At 35.7% G+C, this 24,820-nt stretch overlaps 1 protein-coding gene across 15 annotated transcripts in view; it reads right to left on the reverse strand.

Moving 5' to 3' along the window:
* The window catches only part of PALS2 (protein associated with LIN7 2, MAGUK p55 family member), a 124,871-nt gene that overhangs the window by 61,083 nt on the left and 38,968 nt on the right, over nt 1–24,820 (reverse strand). For 8 of the 15 annotated variants that reach the window (XM_009002272.5, XM_009002268.5, XM_009002270.5 and 5 more), the window contains exon 2: nt 6,026–6,144. In XM_009002272.5, coding sequence (XP_009000520.1) covers nt 6,026–6,142 — 117 coding nt within the window. In that variant the 5' untranslated portion in view covers nt 6,143–6,144. Of the gene's footprint in view, nt 1–6,025; nt 6,148–24,820 lie in introns of all 15 variants that reach the window. The other 7 variants (XM_035253618.3, XM_035253611.3, XM_035253612.3 and 4 more) reach the window with 1 other exon arrangement.

A 24,820-nucleotide genomic window follows, 5' to 3' on the forward strand; every position in this document is an offset into this window, starting at 1 on the left:
TGTGTCTTTTAATTGGGTCATTTAGCTCATTTATACTTAAGGTTAATATTGTTATGTGATCCTGTTATTTTAATGCTAGCTGGTTATTTTGCCCATTAGTTGATGGCAGTTTCTTCATAGTGTCAATGGTCTTTACATTATGGTATGTTTTTGCAGTGGTTGGGACCAGTTTTTCCTTTCCATATTTAGTGCTTCCTTCAGGAGCTCTTATAAGGCAGGCCTGGTGGTGACAAAATCCCTCAGTATTTGCTTGTCTGTAAAGGATTTTATTTCTTCTTCACTTATGAAGCTTAGTTTGGCTGGATATGAAATTCTGAGTTGAAATTCTTTTAAGAATGTTGAATATTGGCCCCCACTCTCCTCTGGCTTGTTGGGTTTCTGCAGAAAGATCTGCTGTTAGTCTGATGGGCTTCCCTTTGTGGGAACCCCATCTTTCTCTCTGGCTGCCCTTAACATTTTTTTTTCATTTCAACCTTGGTTAATCTGATGATTACGTGTCTTAGGGCTGACTCTTCTCAAGGAGTATCTTTTTGGTGTTCTCTGTATTTCCTGAATTTCGATGTTGGCTGTCTTGTTATGTTGGGGAAGTTCTCCTGGATAATATCCAGAAGTGTGCTTTCCGACTTGGTTCCATTCTCCCCGTCACTTTCAGGTATATCAATCAAACGTAGGTTTGGTCTTTCCACATAGTCCCATATTTCTTGGAGGTTTTGTTAGTTCTGTTTCATTCTTTTTTCTCTAATCTTGTCTTCACGCTTTATTTCATTAAGTTGATATTCAATCTCTGATATCCTTTCTTCCACCTGATCAATTTGGCTATTGATAACTTGAGTATGCTAAGTTCTCATGCTGTGATTTTCAGCTCCATCAGGTCATTTATGTTCTTCTCTAAACTGGTGATTCTAGTCAGTATTTCATCTAATTTTTTTTCAAGGTTCTTGGCTTCTTTGCATTAGGTTAGAACATACTCCTTTAGCTCGGAGTAGTTTATTATTACCCACCTTCTCAAGCCTACTTCCGTCAATTTATTAAACTCACTCTCTGTCCAGCTTTGTTCCCTTGCTGGTGAGGAGTTTTGATCCTCTGGAGAAGCGTTCTGATTTTTGGAATTTTCAGCCTTTTTTGCACTGGTTTTTCCTCGTCTTCCCAGATTTATCTACCTTTGGTCTTTGCCATTGGTGACCTCTGATGGGGATTTTGTGTGGTGGTTCTTTTTGTTGATGTTGACACTATTGGTTTCTGTTTGTTAGTTTCCTTTTAACAGTCAGGCCTCTCTTCGGCAGGTCTGCTGGAGTTTGCTGGAGATTAATTCCAGACCCTGTTTGCTTGGGTTTCACCAGTGGAGGCTGCAGAACAGCAAACAGAGCTGCCTGCTCCTTCCTCTGGAAGCTTTGTCCCAGAGGGGCACCTGCCAGATGCCAGGCGCAGCTGTCTTGTATGAGGTATCTGTCGACCCCTGCTGGAAAGTGTTTCCCTGTCAGGAGGCATGGGGGTCAGGGATCCACTTCAGGAGACAGTCTGTCCCTTAGCAGAACTCAAGTGCTATGCTGGGAAATCTGCTGCTCTCCTCAGAGCGAGCAGGCAGGAACATTTAAGTCTGCTGAAACTGTGCCCACAGATGCCCCTTACCACAGGTGCTTTGTCCCAAGGAGATGGGAGTTTCATCTATAAGCCCGTGACTAAGCTGCTGCCTTTCTTTCAGAGATGCCCTGCCTAGAGACGAGGAATCTAGAGAGGAGTCTGGCTACAGTGGCTTTGAGGTGCTGTGGTGGGCTCCACACAGTCCGAATTTCAGGGCAGCTTTGTTTACACTGTGAGGGAAAAACTGCCTACTCAAGCCTCAGTAATGGCAGATACCTCTCCTCTCACCAAACTCCAGTGTCCCAGGTTGACTTCAGACTGCTGCACTGGCAGCGAGAATTTCAAGCCAGTTGATCTTAGCTTGCTGGGCTGCATGGGGGTGGGATTCACTGAGCTAGAACTTGGTTTCCTGCCTTCAGCCTCCTTTCCAGGGGAGTAAACAGTTCTTTCTTGCTGATGTTCTAGGAATCACTGGGGTACAGATAAAAAAACTCCTGCAGAAAGCTCGGTGTCTGCCCAAACGGCCTCCCAGTTTTGTCCTTGAAACCCAGGGCCCTTGTGGTATAGGCACTAGAGGGAATCTCCCAGTTTGCGGATCATGAAGACCCTGGGAAAAGTGTAGTATCTGAGCTGGATAGCACTGTACCTCACAGCATGGTCTCTCATGGCTTCCCTTGGCTAGGGGAGGTGGTTCCCTGACCTTGTGCGCTTCCTGGGTGAGGTGACACCCTACTTGGCTTCTGCTCACCCTCCATGGGCTATACCCACTGTCTAACCAGTCCCACTGAGATGAACTGGGTACCTCAGTTGGCAATGCAGAAATCATCCACCTTCTGCAATGGTCTCACTGGGAGCTGCGGACTGGAGTTGTTTCTATTCAGCCACCTTGCCTGGGAATCCCTGTTGCAGCTTCTACACTGGCACTTGCTGCTTCACTTTGTACTTTTATGTTACAGAGATGGCTTCTTTCTGTAAGCCTATTGAACTAACTTCTGCTAGTTTCAAACTTTTCTTTTGTAGCTTTCTCCCCTCTCACAGTCTTGACAGAATTGAGAAGAGTTAGCAGTTTCCTCTGAATTAGGCTTTGGTTCAAGGGAATACTGTGGCTGTCTTGATCTTCTATCCAGACTACTCAATCGGACTATTTTGCATTAGCAAAATAAGGTGGTTTGCCTTCTTATCATTTGTGTGTTCACTGAAGTAGCACTTTTAATTTAAGAACTTTTCCTTTACATTTACAACTTAGCTGTTTGGCCCAAGAGGCCTAGCTTTCAGCATGTCTCATGTTTCAATAGGCCTTCTTCATTAAGCTTAATCATTTCTAACTTCTGATTTAAAGTGAGGGATGTTTAACTTTTCCTTTCATGTAAATACTTAGAGGCCATCATAGGGTTGTTAACTGGCCTAATTTCAATATTGTTGTGTCTCAGGGAACCGGAGATATGAGAGAGAGAGAGATAGAGAGAGAGAGAGAGAGAGAGAGAGAGAGCGAGAGAGAGAGAGGAGAATGACTGGTAGGTGGAGCAGTCAGAACACACAACATTTATTAAGTCTGCCATTTTATATGGTCATGGTTTATAGCACCCCAAATAACTATGAGTAACATCAAAGATCACTGATCACACACAGATCAACCTAAGAGATATAATGAAAAAGTTTGAAATATTGCAAGAAGTACAAAAATATGACACACAGAAAAAATGAGCACATGCTGTTGGAAAAATGGTGCTAACAGACGATGGCAGGGTTGTCATAACGTTTCAATTTATTAAAAAGGCAGTATTTGCAAAGGGCAATAAAGTGAAATGCAAAAGTACAGGGTCTGCCTACATTTCTTCTTCCCTCTCCTCTTTCTTTCTGGAATACAAACTATATATATATATTACAAATTTCACTATGTTCACATATTCTGCTATCTTTTTTTATTCTTTCTTCTCTATTAGTTTTTGTTTGAATATTTTCTAATAATCTATCTTTAAATTCACTTATTCCTTCTTCTGTTGTGTCTAGTCTTCTATAAGTGAACTAATTTCAGATACTGTATTTTTTATCCTAAAATGCCCACTTCATTATCTTTTATTCTGACCTTCTAATAATATTTTACATGTTATTTTTTCTCCCTTTTCTTCCATTAAAATACATTAATAAGTTACTTTCAAATTCTTGTGTATAAATGCTAATAAAAGAACCATTTATGGGACTGCCTCTGTTGTTTCTCTCATGATTAGCAGCCAAATATTCCTGCCTCTCTGCATATCTAGCAATGCGTGTCTCTTTTTTCCCCTCTACTTGTTATACTGAGCGTGCTGACCTGCTGTGACTTACTATTTCTTTCTTGGAGGCACAATTCCTCCCCTATTCCTGGGATTTTTTTTTTAACCTATATTGAGGAATATTGATCTACCATTGTTTTTCCTTATTAAAAATCTGCTTCAATGTTGCATATTATTGGGTAATTATTTGCTTTATTTCATTTTTATCATCAAAAGAGTAGAGTAGCACCTTACCTGCTCAAAAGTCATCCAACCATTGCAATTGTTAAGCATAAGAAACAAGATGATCCTCTGAAAGGCCAATATCAATGGCACAAAACCAATAAATTTTTACTCACACCAGTTCTTAAGAATAAGAATACACACACACACACACACACACACACAACCCATCAACCCGTGTTGTAGTAGGCAGAACACAGAATTTGATGACAGAAGACATGGCCTAAACCTTATCTGCCATTTGCTAGCAGAGAGACCTTAGGTACAATGCTTACTTACTTTGAGTCTTAGTTTTCAATTCAAAAGTTGTTGAAAGATAAAAGAGTATATTTTAAATTCACAGATGTTGTGAAGACAAAACAGTGTATTTTAAAGACCTTTGTAAACTGTAAGCATGTTGTAAATGCCTTATTACATAGTTTTTAAATCTATAGATCAAAAACTATATTAAATAGACACGGAGCTAACAGTGTAACAGACACATGGACAGTAACTGACAATCAACAGAATAAGATCAAGAGAAGAGTAAAAAACTATTTGAAAAGTACAATAAGAACCCAGGTAAGCTATTTAATATAAACTGAAACAGTTCTACTAATTTCAACAGACCCTGGAGCTATTACTTCAACACGATAGGAATTACTGTTTATGAAAAGTTTAAATCTGAAACAATACCCTGTATATTACTACAAAATATAAAAATATCTAATGAACACTGGAAAAAGTATAATAAAAAATGACTAAAATAAAAATTCCACTTGAATTATCTGCAAGTAGATTTGTTTCTACTTAAGGGCCTTTATAATGTATGATTTTGGCATGAGTAAATACGTAAATAAAATGAAGAATCTGCATCATTGGCCAGGTGTGGTGGCTCACACCTGTAATCCCAGCACTTTGGGAGGCCAAGGTGGGTGGATCATTTGCGGTCAGAAGTTTGAGACCAGCAGGGCCAATATGGTGAAACCCCTCCTATTAGCCAGGAGTGATGGCACAAACCTCTAGTCTCAGCTACTCTGGAGGCTGAGGTAGGAGAATCACCTGAAGCCAGGAGGCAGAGGTTACAGTGAGCCAGGATCATGCCACTGCATTCCCAGCCTAGACAACAAAGCAAGACTCCTTAAAAAAAAAAAAAGAAAAAAGAATCTGCATCATTAACTCACTCACTAGTAGAAAACTTTGTAAAAGGTATTTTTCAGAAGTCTTTGAAGAAAACAAGTAATAGACTGTGGCTAAAAAATAGAAGAGAGTGAAATCAACATTCTCATAGAGCAAAAAGTAAAAGGAACAAGATGGCCTATATGAAGAAAAGGTCAAAGAAGGCATGTGGCATAGATTCTTGAAAGCAAGAATCATTTGGGGAACTCTAAAGAATAGTATAGCAGGGTTGTAAAGTAGGTAATACATTAAGTTTTAGTAAATAATAATTTAACAAAAATGTTTGTAAAGTATATTTATCAATGAGTTAAAGAGATAACTCCAGAGTTGATTAGGCAAACACAGGTAAAATATCAGGCTTATGCCACAAATAACAAATTTTCAAAAAAGCACTAGATAAAGGAGGTCAAGAATTTAAGTGAAAAATAGGTACACAGTCTAATGTAAAAGAAGAAACTCAGTACCTTGCCATTGTTGAAAATGGAAATAGGATCAGGATCTTTTTCACAGGCCCTGTTAAAACACATCTATGCAGGTATGATTTCTCTAAAGCTTAAAGGAATTATACCAAAACTAAGAGTCATTTAATCCTTTATCTGAAGTCAGAATAGTAAAGGCAAAAATAGTCTAATTTTTGCATATGTTAAGATTTCATTATGTGCTAAGTGTTTTTATTTGGTAACTAAACCTAATAATATATCAACCAAAATCTAAAATAGTAATATCTGAAAATATCTCTGTAAAAACGATGTCCAAAATAATTCAGTAATCTTATGAATAAATATATATACCTTAGCAAGTGATTTTACGATAGGATTCTCCATAATTCCCTTGAGGAAAATTAGGTCTATTTCTTCTGCTCCAGTAGATGAAGGCAGCTCTGTAAGGTTTTCCAAGACTTGCTGCATTGCTGCTGAGATAAAAGCACATTAAAAAAAAAAACTTAAATTTCAAGCCATTATGGAGTAAGATTATTTTAATAATGCACATAGACATTTAGAATATTCTTTTAAAAAATAACATTTTCAAAAATGAAATTGTTTAACAGTATGAGTTTCAAATTGACTTCCCAGGAATTAGTAGCAGAATAGATTTTTAGATGCAATTTGGACTTTATCAGACTACTTTATACATACTTAAAACATTTCACTTGCTTTTTATTTTTCAAATTTAAAAACATTACTCAAGGAAAAATACAAAATTCAATTAGACTTACAAGTAAAAAGTCTAATTTAGGAATAATAAACTTCCTACAAGCCCAGAACCAGCCTTTGCTGTTGAATTCTATGAAACAATTTAAAAAGAATTAAGATAAATACTTCACAAACTCTTCCAATTAAAAAAAAAAGAGGAAGAAACATCTTCCAACTCATTCTATGGGACCAATTACCCTGATACTAAACCCAACAACATCACACACACACAGAAATATTACAGCCAATGTCTCCTAGAAATACAGATGCAAAAATCTCAAAATATTGGCAAACGGAATCCAGCGACATATAAAAGGATTGGACATAATGGGCAAGTTCACTTTAACCCAGGAATGCAAGAGTAGTTCAATGTATTAAAAAAATCAATATAATATTCTCAATAGTACAAAGAACAAAACCAAATGATATTTCAGACAAAGAAAATCATTAGACAAAACCTAAAACCCTTTCATAATAAAAATATTCACTAAACTAAAAACAGGAGGAAAATACTTCACTCTGATAAATGGCTTCCATGAAAAACCCACAGCTAACATCATACTTAATGGTGCTTTTACTCTTAATATAGAATAAAACAAGGTTGTATACTTTTGGCATTTTTATTCAACTTTGTATTGGAGGTTCTAGACAGGGCAGTTAAGCAAAAAAAGAAAAGAAAAAGAAGACAAGTAAAAGGCATCCAGATTTGAAAGCAATAAGTAAAACAATTTCTATTTGCAGATCATTTGATTTTACATATGGAAAATCCCAATATACAAAAATTTATTATAATTAATAAGTGAGTTCACCAAGATTTCAGGATACAAGATCAATATAAAACAACCAGTATGTTGTTACATATAGTGTATTTCTATACACTAGTGAAAAACAATCCAAAAATGAAATTAAGAAAACCATTTCTTTAATAGTAGCATCAAAAAAAAAATACTGAGAAATAGATGTAACAGTAGTACAAAATTTGTACTACTACAATAAAACTATAAAACACGACGGAAAGAATGAAGAAGACCTAAAGGTAATGACATCCCATGTTCATGGATCAGAGAACTTATTAAAACGGCAAAAGTTCCCAAATTAATCTACAGGTTTAATACAATCCCTATCAAAATCTCTAATGCCTTTTCCTTTTTTGTAGAAATTGACAAGTTCATTCCATTCATCTGGAAACTAAAAAAAAAAAAAAATTCCAGAATAGCCAAGAGTCTTCAAAAAGAACAACAAAGTTGCAGACCTCACACTCTCAACTTCAAAACTTACTAATACAGTAATCAAGACTATGTGGAACTAGCATATAGACAAACATATAACTAAACAAGAGCATAGTAACAAATCCATGAATTTATGGTCAGTTGATTCTGAATGTGTCAAGATAATTAAAGAAAGAAAAAATAGTCTTTTCAACAATTGGTGCTGGGATAACATGTACATGTAAGAGAGTGAAGCTAGACCCTTCCCCTCATTCAATATTATAATCTTATCCGTTTTATCTCTATTTGATGCTTCTGAGAATAAATCAACAATCAATACAGAAATTGTTTTTTATTAAAACAAAATACAGACACTGTTAAAAATCAGATTGTACTACTAAATGGCTTATAAAACACAGTTTTCTGTTCCATGCTGTTTACACTTCTCCCAACTTATCCTACTTCCAGAACTAATTACTAGGAACTTAATTGTTTCTTCTAATCAGATGTGTTGGTAGTTTCTCTTCTTTCTTGATAATATGCTAATGTTGCTACTTTGTGATTGACCCATTTTGGACATGACCTACTTTCTGTTAGAACACTAGAGGTAAACGCTTTTACCTTCCGTATCTTCACACTCTCCATTTTTTAAAAATAAAATAGTGTTTTTCATATTAAACCCTCAAAACTTTTTTCCAAATGTTTCAACAAGCTTTTCACATTTTTATCAGCATTTTTCCAAATGTTCAAATCTTTTCTAATACTCTATCAGACCTATTTCTTGTCTTCTATCCCTGATCTCTCTCACAAAGCATTCTCTTGTATGTTAACCTGGACAGATTCATCTGCCAGAGTTTCTTGAATGACAATTTTTGAAGATAAAGAGGCAAACAAGAGCACAATGCACACTAGACAAAGGAGAAGGAAAACAAGTATTGGACTAAGAAGAAAGATGACACAGGAAATAAAGAATATAAGCTACACCTACTTCATAGTTTTGCTTAAGGTCAACAGATTACCTTTAAGTGGACAGGAAACAATAGAATCAATTTTTAAAAGTTTTGTCCTGTGGCTATAAATGTGGTTAGCAGTACATCTCATTACTTACTATTCTTTTCTTTGACATTGTACATTTGTCTTTATTTTTCATTTTTATTATGGAAAACTTCAAACATATGAAGGAAACAGAATAGTATAATAAACCACATAATTATCAGCTCCAACAATTATCAACTCATGGTCAATCTTGTTTCATACCCCTATATACTTTCTACCTTATATAACTTTGAAACAAATTCCAGAAATCCTATTTCAATGTATATGTCTCAAAGATCAGCACTCTTTTTGTTCTCTCTTAGATGGAGTCGCGCTGTGTGGCCCAGGCTGGAGCACAGTGGTGCAATCTCATGTAACTCCAAACTCCTCCTCCCGGGTTGAAGCAATTCTTTGCCTCAGCCTCCCAAGTAGCTGGGACTATAGATGTCCGCCACCACACCCAGCTAATTTTTGTATTTTTGGTAGAGACAGGGTTTCACCATATTGGCCAGGCTGGTCTTGAATTCCTGACGTTGTGATCCACCTGCCTCAGTTTCCCAAAGTGGTGAGATTGCAAGCGTGAGCCACAGCAGCCGGCAGATCGGCACTCTTTTTTTTTTAATTTGATACTGCCATTTTGATGCTAGCTGGCTGTTTTGCCTGTGATCAGCACTCTTTTTAAACAGCATAACCAAAATACTGTCAGCAATAGCATTGCAGGAAATAAGAATCAATAAAAGGTTCCTCTTCAAAGCGTTCCTTTTAGTTCATTATGAATAAACAATAGTTTCTTCAAAGGTTAATTGACTTTAAAGCTTTTGCTAATAATCTTAGAGTAACTGTTAGTCATAATAAAGAAATAAGTGCATGCCATGTTCTTAGTTCTTACACTTTAACCTAGATATTCGCCCAGACATGCCTGGAAAAGCCCAGGCAAATCTTAGGTCAAAGCTTATTACCCTTCCTTGTTTGGAAATGTTATCACTTCTCTAAGCATTCCTCAAGTTACTTCCTCTTTTCCTTTGTTCTCCTCTGCCTTTACTTCTTTAGAAAATTTCCAAGTTTTTAGCCAATCGGGTCAAGCATAGAATGTGAGCTCCCATTCTGGCTAATGGAAACTGGACACAGTAGTAGGGTGCTTGCATCAGGTTATGAAAGTTATAAATGTCCCTGTCTCCTTTGTTTAGGGGTGCTCTTGTGGCAAGACTACCAGCAAGTTGCACCCTTCCTGCAGAGAGTAAACTAGCCTTGCTGAGTTATCCACTGTCTCGGTGTGGATTTTTTCTAATGTTGTAAACCCGTTTCCAACAATTATCAAATTAGCAATACCTAAAAAATGAACAGTAATTCATTAATGTTATCAAATGATTTGTCAGTGTTCATAACTCAAGTCGTACTGAAGATTTTTTTTTAAATGTACCTTCTATATTGATTTTTGAGGTGCTTGTTTTTTTTAAATTGGTGTTTAAGTCAGTAGAGAAGTGATAGAAATTGTGAAATAGATCTTCGGTTATTTTAAAGATCTTCATAAGTTGTTATTGATTCTCAATCATATGAAATTTAATCTATAAATGGACAACATCCCTTGTATTGGAAAAGAAATCTCAAATATTATAATGCTGTCAATCATTCCCAAATTAGTTTGTATATTTGGTGGATTTATAGTCAAAATATAATACATAGTTATTCTTAACTATATAATCCTAAAAGCATGTGAAATGATAAAGGAAAAATGTGAGAAAATTATAACAAATAATGGGAGATGGGCCTACTCCCAATTTAGTAAAAGTGATTCTGCAGAGTCCCTCACCAAAATTATGAACAATGGAATCTGAGCTGCTACCTTCTTACAGAAATCTCTCCTGCTGTTTCTCTGCTTAAAATGGAAATAGCTGTCCTGTGTTACCAAAGTCTTTCTTTTCCAAACTTCAAATAAAGTACTTCCATGATTTTTTAAAAGTAACAAAATGATTTAGTCCTATAAAATATTAAAACATAAATCTATAATAGTCAGATATCAAAAAACATAAGACAACTCTACTACGTGTAAAAACATAATATATAACATAAGACCCCAAAACGTAAAATGCAATAAAAAAATAAGAATACAAAACAAAAACAAAAAAACCATAAGAGCCTCTCAGTAATCAGAGCCTTACAAAGCTAAGATAGGAGCCAGAGAAAAACAGAAGGAGATCGCAGGAAGAAAGGAAAGACTCCAAACTCAAAAGGTAAGTTCCATTCCTTCTTCATAATCTCTAGAGGAGATAAAGACTTTAATCAGACACTAGATTCAGTAACACATAAATGGGATTTTTACATGAGCTAGAGAAAAATTAATAGATTTAATCTCATCCTTCAGTTACCAATAAGAATAAACCATGAATCACCAATTGCTTATGAAAACTAGCAGCATGAATTAGACTAACCAAATTCAACAAACAAAAGCATGAACCTCCAGAGAAATAGAATTACTAGGAAATAAAGAGAGAGAAAAGAAGATAAATTGTAATACGAAGATCAAGCTGAAAAAAGAATACTCCCATTAAAAAAGGGCAAAGAGAGGGAAAGTATGAGTAAACTGTTATGGATCATGAAAGACAAAAATTTACAAGGTAATTAAATCCAGAAATGAAATAATAAAAGGAAAAGCAAAAGTCAACCAATCAAAAGACATGGATTTGATCAGTAAGTCAATAAATAGCTGCCTCTTTTAAATGACCAATTAAAATACACAAATACTTAGCTAGTCTAATTAAGAAAAAATAAGACACAAAGAATGATGCCAGTAAGATGGCTGACTATAAGTGTCTGGCGCACATTCCTCCGCTTCAAGAAAGGATCAAGGCAATAAACATACAGCTAAGATTTGACTGGAGTGTTGAAGGAGAGTGCTAAAGTACAGCAAGGAAGTGGGGAGGTACCTGTGATGACTGGAAGCCTACAAGGCCAGCATGGAGGCATCCTGCCTCTGCCATCCCATCCTCCCAACCTGGAATGGCCCAGAGTGAGGAGTAACTTCCTCTTGTGTGGGCAGGGTAAGGGGCTTGGTAGTGGGGGAAGGTAAATCAGAGGAGCCTCAGCAGCCTCCACTCCCACTGCAAACATCTGCAGTCCTTACTATGGGAGAATCCAGTAGTCGCAAGCCCTGAACCCGGTTTGGGGAGCTGCCATGAATTTACACAGCTGTATTCCCCAGATTGGAAGCCAAGAATTGCACTCCTCACTCACAACTTCCTCCCTGTGAGCCAAGCTGCTGCAGCATGTCACCTATCATCTTGAGACCAGAACCACTTCTGAAGTACACCCTGCACTTTTCCAGCCTAGGGGCTCCATTTTTATTCCACTAAACCCACACAGGCATCTGAATGTCACAACCCCAGCTACATAGAGCATGAGTTCAGGATCTGCTGTGACTCTGGTCCTGCAGAGCAAGGAAACCAATCTCTGCTGCTAGCACTTCTGGCCAGTCTGGTGGACACACCCAGGGCAAACCCACCCTTGAGCCAGCCAAACCACTGTATGCCCTCCTCTGAGCAGCAGAGGTCCCTGAGCAACTGAGCAGCTGACATGTCCCCATGGTAGCCAAGTGGTTGCACACCCATGTCCTAAGCCTGAAAAACAGCCTGGCGGAATAGCCTCTGGAGAGGATGTCCTGGGACTGGCTGCCCATTGGCACCTAGGGCCTAAGGTACTCCAGGAGGCCTGAACTCACAGCCATGCCCAAAGACTGGCTGAGCAGTTGTACACCCAGCCCCAGGACCTAAAAAACAGACTAGTGGGTTCTCCTCTGGTAAACATGTCCCCAGACTGGTCAAGTGGCTGCACACCAACCCTCAGAACTTGAGAAATAGCCCAATGGCCCTAACCCAGGCATCCTATCTCCAAGCCTGCTGAACAGGCATGTGCCCATGCCACCAGCCAGAGTAACAGCCTCATGGCCATAATCCCAGCAAGCCAGACACCAATTTAGTTGCCTCGTCACAGCGTTCATTCATGTACCCCCGACCTGAGAAACAGCCCAGTGAGCTCATCCCTGGCAAAGTTGTATCATCGCTGCCACAAACTCTTGCAGCCTAGGCCACTGAAACACAAACATCACTAAAATTGATTACTGCTAAAGAATCTGCAAAGAGACAACACTACTGGGTCTACCTAGAAACAAAGTGAATATACCCAACCCAACCAACACTCCAAGTTTTTTCCTGTGAAACAACTCCATGAAACTGGAAAAGGCAACTTTTCTACCATAGGGGTAGAAATAAATGTAGAGCTACAGGGAACACGAAAATACAAAGAAATGTGACATTTCCAAAGGAATACAGTAATTCTCCAATAACAGAATCCTGATTATTAATATACAAAATATCAGAAAAAGAATTCAAAATAATAATCTTAAGGAAACTCAGTGTGATATAAAATATAGATACACAATTCAACAAAATTAGGAAAAATGATTCATTATTTGAATGAGAAATTCAGTGAAGAGATATTAGAAAACAAACAGAAATCTTAGAGCTGAAGAATTCAATGAATGAAATTAAAATACAATGAAGAGTCTTTCAACAAAAGACTAGATCAAGCAGAAGAAAGAATTTCTGAACTTAGGACAGGTCTTTTGAAATAACTAGGCTGAAAGAAAAAAACAAAAGGAAAAAAAAAATAAGCATGAAGAAAGCCTACAGGATTTAAAGAGCACCATTAAGTGAACAAATAAATTATGAGAGTTCCAGAAGAAGAATAAAAGGGAAACATCATAGAAAAAATTTAAAGAACTAGTTGTAAAAGAAAGTTCCCAAGTCTTGGGAGATAATGGACATCCAGACCCAGGAAGCACAAAAGTCCTCAAATCAATAATAATCTAAACAGTCCCCTTTGGGGCACATTATTTTCAAATTGTCAAAAGTCAAAGGCAAAGAATTCTAAAAACAGCAAAAGAAAAGCATCAAGTCACAGACAAGGAAATCAAAATATCACTACAGAGAACCACTCATCCACAAAAATAAACAGTAAGAGAATGTAAGAAACAAGTAATATTTTTTAAAAAGAAAAGAAAACAGCAAAATGACAGGAGTAAGTCCTTACTTATCAATAATACCCTTGGCTGCAAACGGATTGAATTCCCCAATTAAAAAATATAAACTGGCTGAATGGATTAAAAAAAAAAACCGAGTCAACTACATGTTGCCTACTCACTTCAACTGTGAAGACACACATAGGGAGAGTAGAGATGCAAAAAGATTTTCCATGCAAATGAAAACCAAAAGCTGTACTTATTTCATTTCAGAAAAAGCAGACTTTAAAAGCTGTAAAAAGAGAGAAAGAAGGACATTGTAGTAAAAGGGTTAATTAAGCAATAGGCTATAACAATTATAAACGCACTTAACCCTGGAACACCAGATAAATAAAGCAATTATTATTACATCTAAAAGGAGAGATAGACTCCAATACAATAATAGCTGGAAACTTCAACATCCCACTCTCAGCACTGGACAGATCACCTAGACAAAAAATCAACAATGACCTATCAGATTTAAACTCCACCACAGGCCAAACAGACCTAATAGATATTTACAGAACATTTCACCTAATAGTTGCAGAATACACGTTGTTTTCTTATAAGTACCGCGCGCTAACCGATTGTGCCACTGGAGCCGTGGAATACACATTCTTTTCATCAGCACATGAAACATTTTCTAGGACTGATCCTATGTTAGGGCACAAAAGTCACAAAAATTTTTTTTAAAAAAATCAAAATAGTATCAACTATCTTATCTGACCACAATGAAATAAAACTAGAAACCAATAACAAGAGAAACACACAAAACTATACAAAAACATGGAATGTCAACCACATGATCCTGAATAACCAATGAATGAATAAAGAAATTTAAAAGGAAATTAAAAAATTCCTTGAAAATAGAAACGCAAAATAACAAAATCTGTGAGATACAGCAAAAGCAGTAGGAGACTAGTTTATAGCAGTAAATGTCTGCATCAAAAAAGTAGAAAGGTGTCAAATAACATAATGATGCATCTGAAGGAACTAGAAAAACAAGAACAAACCAAACTCAATGGTAATAAAAGGAAGAAAATAATATCAGAGCAAAAGTTAAAGACTAAAGGCCGGGCGCGCTGGCTCATGCCTGTAATCCCAGCACTTTGGGAGGCTGAGACGGGCAGATCACAAGGTCAAGAGATCGAGACCATCCTGGCCAATATAGTGAAACCCAGTCTCTACAAAAAATACAAAAAAAATGAGCTGGGCATGGAGGTGCACGCCTGCAGTCCAGCTATTCGGGAGGCTGAGGCAGGAGAATTGCTTGAACTCAGGAGGTGGAGGTTGCAGTGAGCCGAAATTGCGCCACTGCACTCCCCAGCCTGGCGCCTGGCAACAAAGTAAGACTCTATCTCAAAAAAAAAAAAGAAGTCAAAGACTAAAATAATACAAAGTCAATAAAACAAAAAGTTGGTCTTTTGAAAAGATAAAATCAACAAGCTATTAGCTAGACTAAGAGAAAGAAGTCAGCAAATCCAAATAAAATCAGAAACAAAAAATGTCACAACTGATATTACAGAAATACCAAAGATCACTGAAGACTATTATGAACAACTATATGCCAATACATTTGAAAATCTAGAGAAAATAGGTAATAAATTACTGGACATATAAAACCTACCAAGATGGAATCAAGAAGAAATAGCAAACTTGAACAGACCAACAATGTGAAATATGACTGAATCAGTAATAAAAAAAAGTCTCCATACAAAGTCCAGAAATGGATGGCTTCACCACTAAATTATCTTCTCAAACTATTCCAAAAATTGAAGGGGATGGAATTCTTCTAAACTCATTCTATACTGAAACCAGAAAAGGACATCACAAAAAAAGAAAACTACAGACCAATATCCCTACTGAACATAAATTCAAAAACCTTCAACAATATTATCAAACCATATCCAACAACATATCAAAAAGACCACACAACACGATCAAGTGGGATTTATCAATGCAACGATGGTTCAATATACACAAATAATTAAATGTGACACATGAACAGAATGAAAAATAAAAATGACATAATAATCTCAATAGATGCAGAAAAAGCATTTCATAAAATTCAACATTCCTTTCTGATAAAAACTCAATACATTAGGTATAGAAGAAAAGTATCTTAACAAAATAATGGCCCTATATGGCAAACCCACAGCCAGTATTACATTGAAAGCTGAAAAGCTTTCAGCTTTTCCTCTAAGAACTGGAACAAGACAAGAGTATCCACTCCCATCAGTCTTATTCAACATAGTACTGGAAATTCCATTTAGAGTGACAGAAAACAGAAAAAAATAAAGGACATCCAAATTGAAAGGGGGAAGTCAAATTGTTACTGTTTATGTGATCCTAGAATTGATGAATTCAGTAAAGTTTCAGAATACAAAATTAACGCACAAAAATCAGTAGTGTTTCCATACACAAACAACACACATTAAAAATCAAGAAAGCCATCATACTTACAGTAACTGAAAAGAAAGCCCTATGAATAAATTTAACAAAGGATGTGGAGAAAAGGGAACTCTCATATGCTACTGATGGAAATGTAAACTAGTACAGCCACAATGGAGAACAGTAGGGAGATTTCTCAAAAATCTACAAATAGAACTACCACATGATCCAGCAACGCCACTACTGGGCATTTATTCAAAGTACAAGAAATCAGTATATTAATGAGATATCTGTACCACCCCCATATTTACTGCAGCACTATTCATAATAGTCAGCATACAGAATCAAAGTGTCCAATAACAGATAAATGGATAAAGCAAATGTGAGACATATATATAATGGAATACTACTATTCAGCCATAAAAAGGAATAAAATCCTATCATCTGCAGCAACCTGAATGGAACATTAAGTGAAATAAATCAGGAACAGAAAGTTAAACATCACATATTCTCACTCATACAAAAAAGTTGATCTTACAGAAGCAGAAAGTAGAACAGAAGTTACTAAAGGCAGGGAAGAACAGGGGAAAGATGGGTTAGAAGGAGATGTGTTGAAGGACAAAAAAATTACAGCTAGATGGGAGGAATAAGTTCTAGTGTTTGTAGCACCATAAGGTGACTATAGTTGACAATATTATACATTTTCAAATAGCTGAAGAGAGGATGTTCAAACGTTCCCAACACAAATAAATGAAAAATGTTTGAGACAGAGGATATGTTAATTATCCTGATCTGATCACTAAACATTGTAAGTACTGAAACATCACTAAGTACCCCGTAAATGCGTACAACTATCATGTGTCAATTAATTTTTAAAAAAAAAGGCAAGACACAAATAACATTAGAAATGAGATGAGAAAATAACTAGGTATAGAGATTTTAAAATGTCTTTTGAGAATACAATGAACAACTTTATTTTAAAAATCTAGTTAAGTAGATGATTTTCTAAGAAAATGTCAAATATCAAAGAAAGAAGTAAAAAATGGAAATAGATCAAACAGAAGAAACTGAAAGGTTTCCAAGGGTCCTCTCTTTAAAAAGGCATGAGGTCTGGACAGATTTAAGAATAAATTCTATCAAACCTTGAAGATAGCGGTAATTCACATTTTTAAAACAAAAAGATTGAAAGCTTTCGAATTTCTACAAAGACTTCAAAACTCGGTTAAAAAATTATAATGTAATTTAATATATTATCACAGAATAAGGAAATAACCCAAACTCATCTCAGTGCCTAAGATATATGAGATAAAATTCAAATCCCAATTCTGATGGAAAAAATCTTACCTTAGTAAAAAGAGAAGGAAATCAGAGTTACTTTATACCATGTTGTATGGGAAGCATCACATTTAATGGAGAAATGTCGGAAGCTTTCCTATTAAAGTCGGGCTAGATAAGAATGCCCACTACGATGACTACTTTTCAAACTTGTAGTTTCAGTTTTAACTAATGTAGTAAGACATAGCATTTTAAGAAATGCAGATGATATAAGTGCAGTCTCAAGGCACTACAGAAAGATCTGAAGAAATCAGTGAAAAAAATTAGAAAAGTTATTTATGGGAGTTTGGCTGACTATGCATAAGAGCAATACAGAAAAATCAACAGTTTTCCTAAATTACAGTAATAACCAAATAAGGCTAAAATAAAAATGTTCATACAGATATGAAAATTATTAAAATTATACTGAGATTTAAAATAAATTGAATACATGGAGAGGCCATGTTCTGAGATAAGAAGATTCAATAGTGTAAAAATGCCAATTCTTTACAAATTGTTCTTTAAAAAAATAAATCCTAATAGAAATCCCAAAAGTATTTTGGGTAAATTTATCCTAAAATTTACCTGAAAAAGAAAGTATGTAAAACTAGCCAATATGGTTTTTTAAGGAAGCATAAACATAAAGGAGGTACCTGCTACCAACTGTAAAAACACTGTTTACTGATAAAGTGCAGTATTGTCATAGGAACAAACAAATCTTCAGAGTAGTTGAATGAAACAATATACAATAAAGGTGACATTTCGAATCAGTGGGGTAGGGTTCAGCAAAATATGTTAGATTGACTACCTGAGTTTATATTCTCTCTCTTCACAATCTCTATTAAAACAGCAGCAAAGGGGCCGGGCGCGGGGGCTCACACCTGTAATCCCAGCACTTCGGGAGGCCGAGGCGGGTGGATCACGAGGTCAAGAGATCGAGACCATCCCGGTCAACATGGTGAAACCCCGTCTCTACTAAAAATACAAAAAATTAGCTGGGCACGGTGGTGCGTGCCTGTAATCCCAGCTACTAGGGAGGCTGAGGCAGGAGAATTGCCTGAACCCAGGAGGCAGAGGTTGCGGTGAGCCAAGATGGCGCCATTGCACTCCAGCCTAGTTAACAAGAGCGAAACTCCATCTCAAATTAAAAAAAAAAACAAAAAACAGCAGCAAAGTATTAATAAAGGCAAAAAATCACATGAATGAAGAGAATAGCTAAAGAGAAACACTGGACAAAAATATTCAAAAGTATTTCAAAGCTTAAAAGCAGTAGTAGTAGTAAAGGAAGCAGTAAATTCTACCTCGTAAATATTTCTAGAATCTAGACTCTTTGCCATCATTGTCTCTGATCCAGACTACCCCAACAGCCTAGTATCTATATATAACCCATGAGGGACTAATTAAAATGTGATTTTTATGGCCATAAGCATTTTAACACATTGCTAGTTTCAATGTGCACCACCCCCCATAGCTTTAGACAAACCAGTATTTCCCCAGCCCTGATGCAAAGCCCTCCCTGTACTTACCACCACTTAAGCACAACCACCTTTGCATACCTAATTCACACTCACCCTTTAAGAGCAAAATATCAGTGTTCCAAACTGCCCTAATTAGGATAAATTCTCCTACTACATACTTTCATAGTACTCTATACTTCGTAATTCTGATAAACCTACATAAATATTTGTTTAATGCATAATTTCCTTTCTAAACTCTAAGTGATGAGTGCAGAAACCATCTTTGCATCCTCAACAACTAGGCCACATCTGGTACATAATTAGTTCTTGCTAGCATAGATTTACGGTCACAAAAATGTTACATTTTTCTGTAACCAAAATCAAGAATAGCTTTAAATTTATATATTATGATTTATAAGTAAAACTGTGTAATGCTTAGAAGCAAAAGGTGATATCGTTTATAGAGTAGTACTGTTTTTTTAAAATTTTTTTTTATTTTTATTTTTGTCTTACAGAGTAGTAATCTTAAAGCTATTAACTTCCCATCAATACTACAAGGCATAAGGATAGAAGTGGTATCTTTAATCTACTAAAATGGCAAGCTTTTACAGTAATACTTCCTGCCTACAAATGCATTTCTAGGTCTCTGCAATACAGTTCATTATGTAAAGCAAATGTAATAAAAGTGGTATTTATTCACCTATATTCTGTTCCAGAAGTTTTCTGTAACAATTGTTTTACAAAAGCATTTCTACCCAGGTTTAGAACTGTAAGTAAATGAGGTATTCTTATTACACTAGGCCATGCCTATTTTAATACTTAAAAATCCTTTTGTAACCACATTAGGCGATAGTTTACACCCATTTAACTCAACAAACTGAATTTCCATTGACAATATGACAGCTAAATTAAGCATTCATAAAGATGTTAAAAATTAGTCCAGCTCTTATATTTTACAGATAAAATAATTATTTCACCAGATCCATGTTGCCTAATTTACAGTATCTATGAAATAAAAACCAAAATCTCATTTTTCTATGCATTATTTGGAAAGATGTAAGCATAATCTTAAAGGAAGCACTTATAAGTCATCTGCCCTATTTCTAATGTTTTTGCAATACAGCACCAACATTCTTTTGTAAATTACAATTGCAAGAGATGATATAGAAAAAAGAACTAATTGATATTTCATTTTCTTAAGATTAAACTTTGAAACAACTATTTCCATCAACTGATTTGACCATGACCACTGAGTTCATTTAAAACGTTATTAGTTAAATCAAGAAAAACAATTTTCTATAAAATGACAATATGCTGTCCATACCTTCCCTCTCTAAGTAATATCTTGAAACTGTAATTTAGTAATATTATACTGAATCAAAGAAAAACAGTAGAACTTTGTACCCAGCTAATTCAATCAGTATTTACTCAGAGCTGGATGCTAGGCATGTGGTTAGATGTTGAAGAAAATATATGGACAAACTATCTGTTCTCCAAAAACTCAAATTTATTAGAGTAGACGAAAATGTATGAAACTGGTGATAAGAACACCATGAGGTAATCACAGAAAAAAGATGATACAGCACAGTGGCTAAGGAACCTGCTTTCTACCACTTAACTAATCCTCAATACCTGGATAAATGACTTTACCCCCTAACATAGGTTTCTTTCACCTGTTAAGTGGGAGATACCTGTTAATGGTATCTAACTCACAGGGTTGTTATTGCTAAATAATACATGGAAAACTCTTAGAACACTTCCTACTGCATTATTAATATCATGGAAATACGGGAAAGCAGTTAACTCTTTATTTGACGGGTGTGGCAGGGTGTTAAGAAGATGAGAAACCAGGGGACACACCAGTGGAAGTACCCTAGTGGAAAAAACTAAACTGAATTTATGATCAGTATTTAAAGCCTTAAAACAAATGTAGAGCTGAATTTCCTAAAGCATTCCTAGAGAAAATCCAAGCTTGGAGTAAACCACAATGAAGTGCAAACACAGTGGAGAGGCAGTCATTCCAGGCAATTAAGGAATCCCCTATAGAAGAGCCCACATTTTGACCTGACTAAATACCACAAACTTCTTTTCAAAGACAGTGGGTGTTCGTTCTGTTTGGGAAGGGCTCTGAATGGGGAGGTGGGAGCCTGAAAAAAAAAAGAGAGCAGAGGCTGAGGTAAATCTGGTTCTTTGTAAGGAACACTAGAGGAGGAGGGATGGAGGAAGAGAGACAGCTTAGGAGTGAATGCACTAAAGCAGGGGTTTTTAAACAAGAAACTACTGGCATTTAGGGTGAAAAAAATTCCCTTTTTCAGCAAATGCCTGTTGTTTCCCACAGGTGTTATAACAAACAAAAGTTCCCCTTACTACATTTCCCAATAACTATAGGGGTGGTGCCACTTTCTTCCCTTCTGTTCTTCCACTTAAAGCCTTGCCCTAATATATCCTATATCCAGAGTATTCTCCTTAACTTAGTTATTTTAAGAGCTCCCACCTGCTCTCTGCCTATAAATCTGAAGCAGCAGTCTGCCTGAGAACGAACCCACCACTTACTCAGTGCCTGTCCATGGCCTCCCATTCCAGGTAGAAGGCTGGTGGGGGGAGGGGAGGAGCAGCCTACACAAATACAGAGGAAATCCTGGTCACATATATATTCTGAATCATCAGCCTAGTCCTTCATTTATAAATATAAACCAGCAATTATATCACCAGGCATCTGAAGAAAACATCAGTGATAGCGGGCAAAGCTAAACAAACTAAACTGGGGTAAAAACAGATGGTGTTGAAAATAGAAGAGAACTTTAAAATTTTATTTTTTGTTAGCATTCTCAGAGATGCATGAGAGGCTACTGTGTTCATAAAAGAAGAAGTCACTAAATAGGAGCAAATGGAGCAACCAAAAAATAAGAAAGTTCCTGGCACTTAAAAACATTACTGTCAAATTTAAATCTAAGGTTGGCCCTACTGGCTCACACCTGTAATGCCAGCACTTCTGGAGGCTGAGGTGGGAGGACAGCGCAAGGCCAGAAATTTGAGACCAGCCTAGGCCACACGGCCAGACCTGGTCTCTACAAAAAAATATAAATAAAATAGCTGGGCATGGTGACATATGCCTGTAATCCCAGCTACTTGGGAGGCTGAGACAGTAGAATGACTTGAGCCAAGGAGTTCAAGGTTATAGTGAGCTGTGATTGCACTTCTGGGTAACAGAGCAAGACAGTGTTTAAAAAAAAATTAAAATTAAAATGTAACAGCAGACTAAATCATAGAATGATAAGGTTGAAACTGCTAAACCAGAAAATCAAGTCAAGTTAATCTTCCAAATGCAGAACAAAGATGATGAAAATGAGAGTAAAGTTAGAACACAGAAGTAAATCCAATACTACCTTTTAAGAGTTGTGTAAGAACAGAAAAAGTGTGAGTAATAGTTGGAGAAGTAATAAAAGAAAATGTATCTGAGTTTCAATGACATAGAAAACTTTAGAATGAAGGGGTCTACTAAGTACAGAGCAGATGGAATGAAAATGGCCCAAATCTAGAAACACTAAGTAAAACTGCAGAATATTTAAAACATAAAAAAGTGGGGATTTCCAGAAAAAAAGAGTGTTCATGTAAAAGGAGCAATAATCAAAGCTGCATGACATTTATTACTGATAGTCCTGAATACCAGGAGATAATGGAGTAGACTCCAAAGTTCTGATGAAAAACAAGTTAAAAAAAAAACTTAATATATAATACTTGAAAAAATCCATTATAGGTTCACACATATATGTATATAAATATGTGTAAGTATGTGTATATAAACACACATGTATGTAGTAAAAGATGCAGTCTAATTATATTGAAATATTTAAAAATCAAAAAACAAAAACTGTCTTCTCCCCCAGAGATCTTTCTAGTCTTTTAGACAAATTCACACAAAATTTTCTGACAAAATTGAATACATCCATTTTTATTTACATGAATCCAATTGTTTTTTTAATACGATCTTAATGATCTTTCCATATTGAAGCTCATTCTTTTAGAGATACCTAGTACTTCTTTGTACAAATGCATCAAAATTCATCTAGTCCATCCTCTACTGAAAGACATACAGGTTGCTTCCATTTTAGTATTGAAATGTGCATCCAAAAACAAATACACATACACACACATATGAGATCTATATCTATATCTCTATATCTGAACACATATTAGCAAGTAAACACTAAGAGCTAAAAGTAGAATTGCTAGATCAAAGGACACATGATTTTTCAATTGTCAGATGTTGTCATACTGTCCTTTATACAGGCTGTAGCAATGACATTTTCATTAAGACGGTTTCATTTCATTATATGTTATAATAATAATAATGAATTGCCTCATAAAACACTCCAGTATAAATGCCGAGAACATGTGTGGCAAAAGGAGCGATTAAAATACATTTATCTCCTTATATGAAAAATATAAATGACACTGATACAATTAATAAGTTTATACAGGTTGAACATCTCTAATCCAAAAATCTGAAATGCTCCAAATGCCAAAATGTCTTGAGCAGCAACATGACGCCACAAGTAGAAAATTCCACACCTGACCTCACGTGACAGGTCGTAGTCAAAACTGTTTCATGCACAAAATTAATGATACTATATAAAAATACTTTCATGCTATATATATAAGGTACACGAAGCATAAATAAATTTTATGTTTAGACTTGGGTCCTCTCCCCAGACAACTCATTATGTATTTGCAAGTATTCCAAAATCCAGAAAAATCCCAAATCTGAAACACTTCTGGTCCCAAGCACTTCAGATTAGGGATCCTCAACCTGCATATTAAAACTAAATAGGTTAGGAGCAGTGGCTCTTTCCGATAACCCCAGAACTTTGGGAGGCTGAGAAAGGAGGATTGCTTAAGCCCAAATTCAAGACCAGTCTGGGCAACATGGCAAGACCCTGTTTCAAAAAAAAAACCGAATTAAATGGCTACTAAAAACATAAATGCTATTCCATTTTTATCTATATTCTGCAACTCAATCTCTTCAACCATCTCTTTGTGACTATACTAACTGTTCAAAAAATTAGCTTTTACAAAACTAATCTCAACAGCAAATACTAGAATATGAAAAGCCAGAGCTCAAAATATAAAGATAGAACTTAAATTCACTTTGACATAGGATCTCAAGGCCCTCGTCTATCACCTATAAAATCATTCTGTTCTTAAAAGAACTGTGGAAGATAAATTATTTCCATTTATTGCCACAGTATCTTGAAGTCTGTTTCCTTTTTAAAATCTATGAAGGTTGTGATTAGGGTAAAGTATTTCTGGCAGAAAATATTTGATTCATAAAATGACAATTTAAAGAATTAAGAGTAATTGTTAATAAACTTCATTCATTGTAACTCTTAACTGTAGGGATTAAAGAAATCTTGTAACTTAAAGTGTACCTGTTAAAGTTATTAAAAGATATTATTTAATGTGACACAGACTGAAATGGCTTACTAAAAAAGAAATCCATGATAAAAAAAAGTACAAACTAATATACAAGGCATGGGATTTTAAAAGATGAAATGTTCTATATAAGGAGATTATCTTTGAGTTGACAAATCCATGACTTGGAAATGATGCCAAGCAAGTTTTGCCTAATAAAATATTTCATATAAGGGTACTTTATTTTTTTTTGGTAAAATGGTTTTCTTTAATCCTTGTGAATTTATTTAGAAACCTCTAGGAAACTTCATAATGTTTACTTTCCAAATATATAGCTGATAGCTTGGACAATCCATATGTTAAATTATTATTACACAGATATACATAGATTTTGTAAAAAATTTCAGATATTACCTTAATTAAGAGACAAGAGCCTTTTTAACTTGGCCAGCTTTCAATGTCTGCTCTTTCCCTAGGGGTAATGCCTGTTATACTTTGCTTTTGTTTTAGGTTTTTATAGACC

Source organism: Callithrix jacchus, chromosome 11 (assembly GCF_049354715.1).
Source record: "Callithrix jacchus isolate 240 chromosome 11, calJac240_pri, whole genome shotgun sequence".
NCBI lineage: Eukaryota > Metazoa > Chordata > Mammalia > Primates > Cebidae > Callithrix > Callithrix jacchus.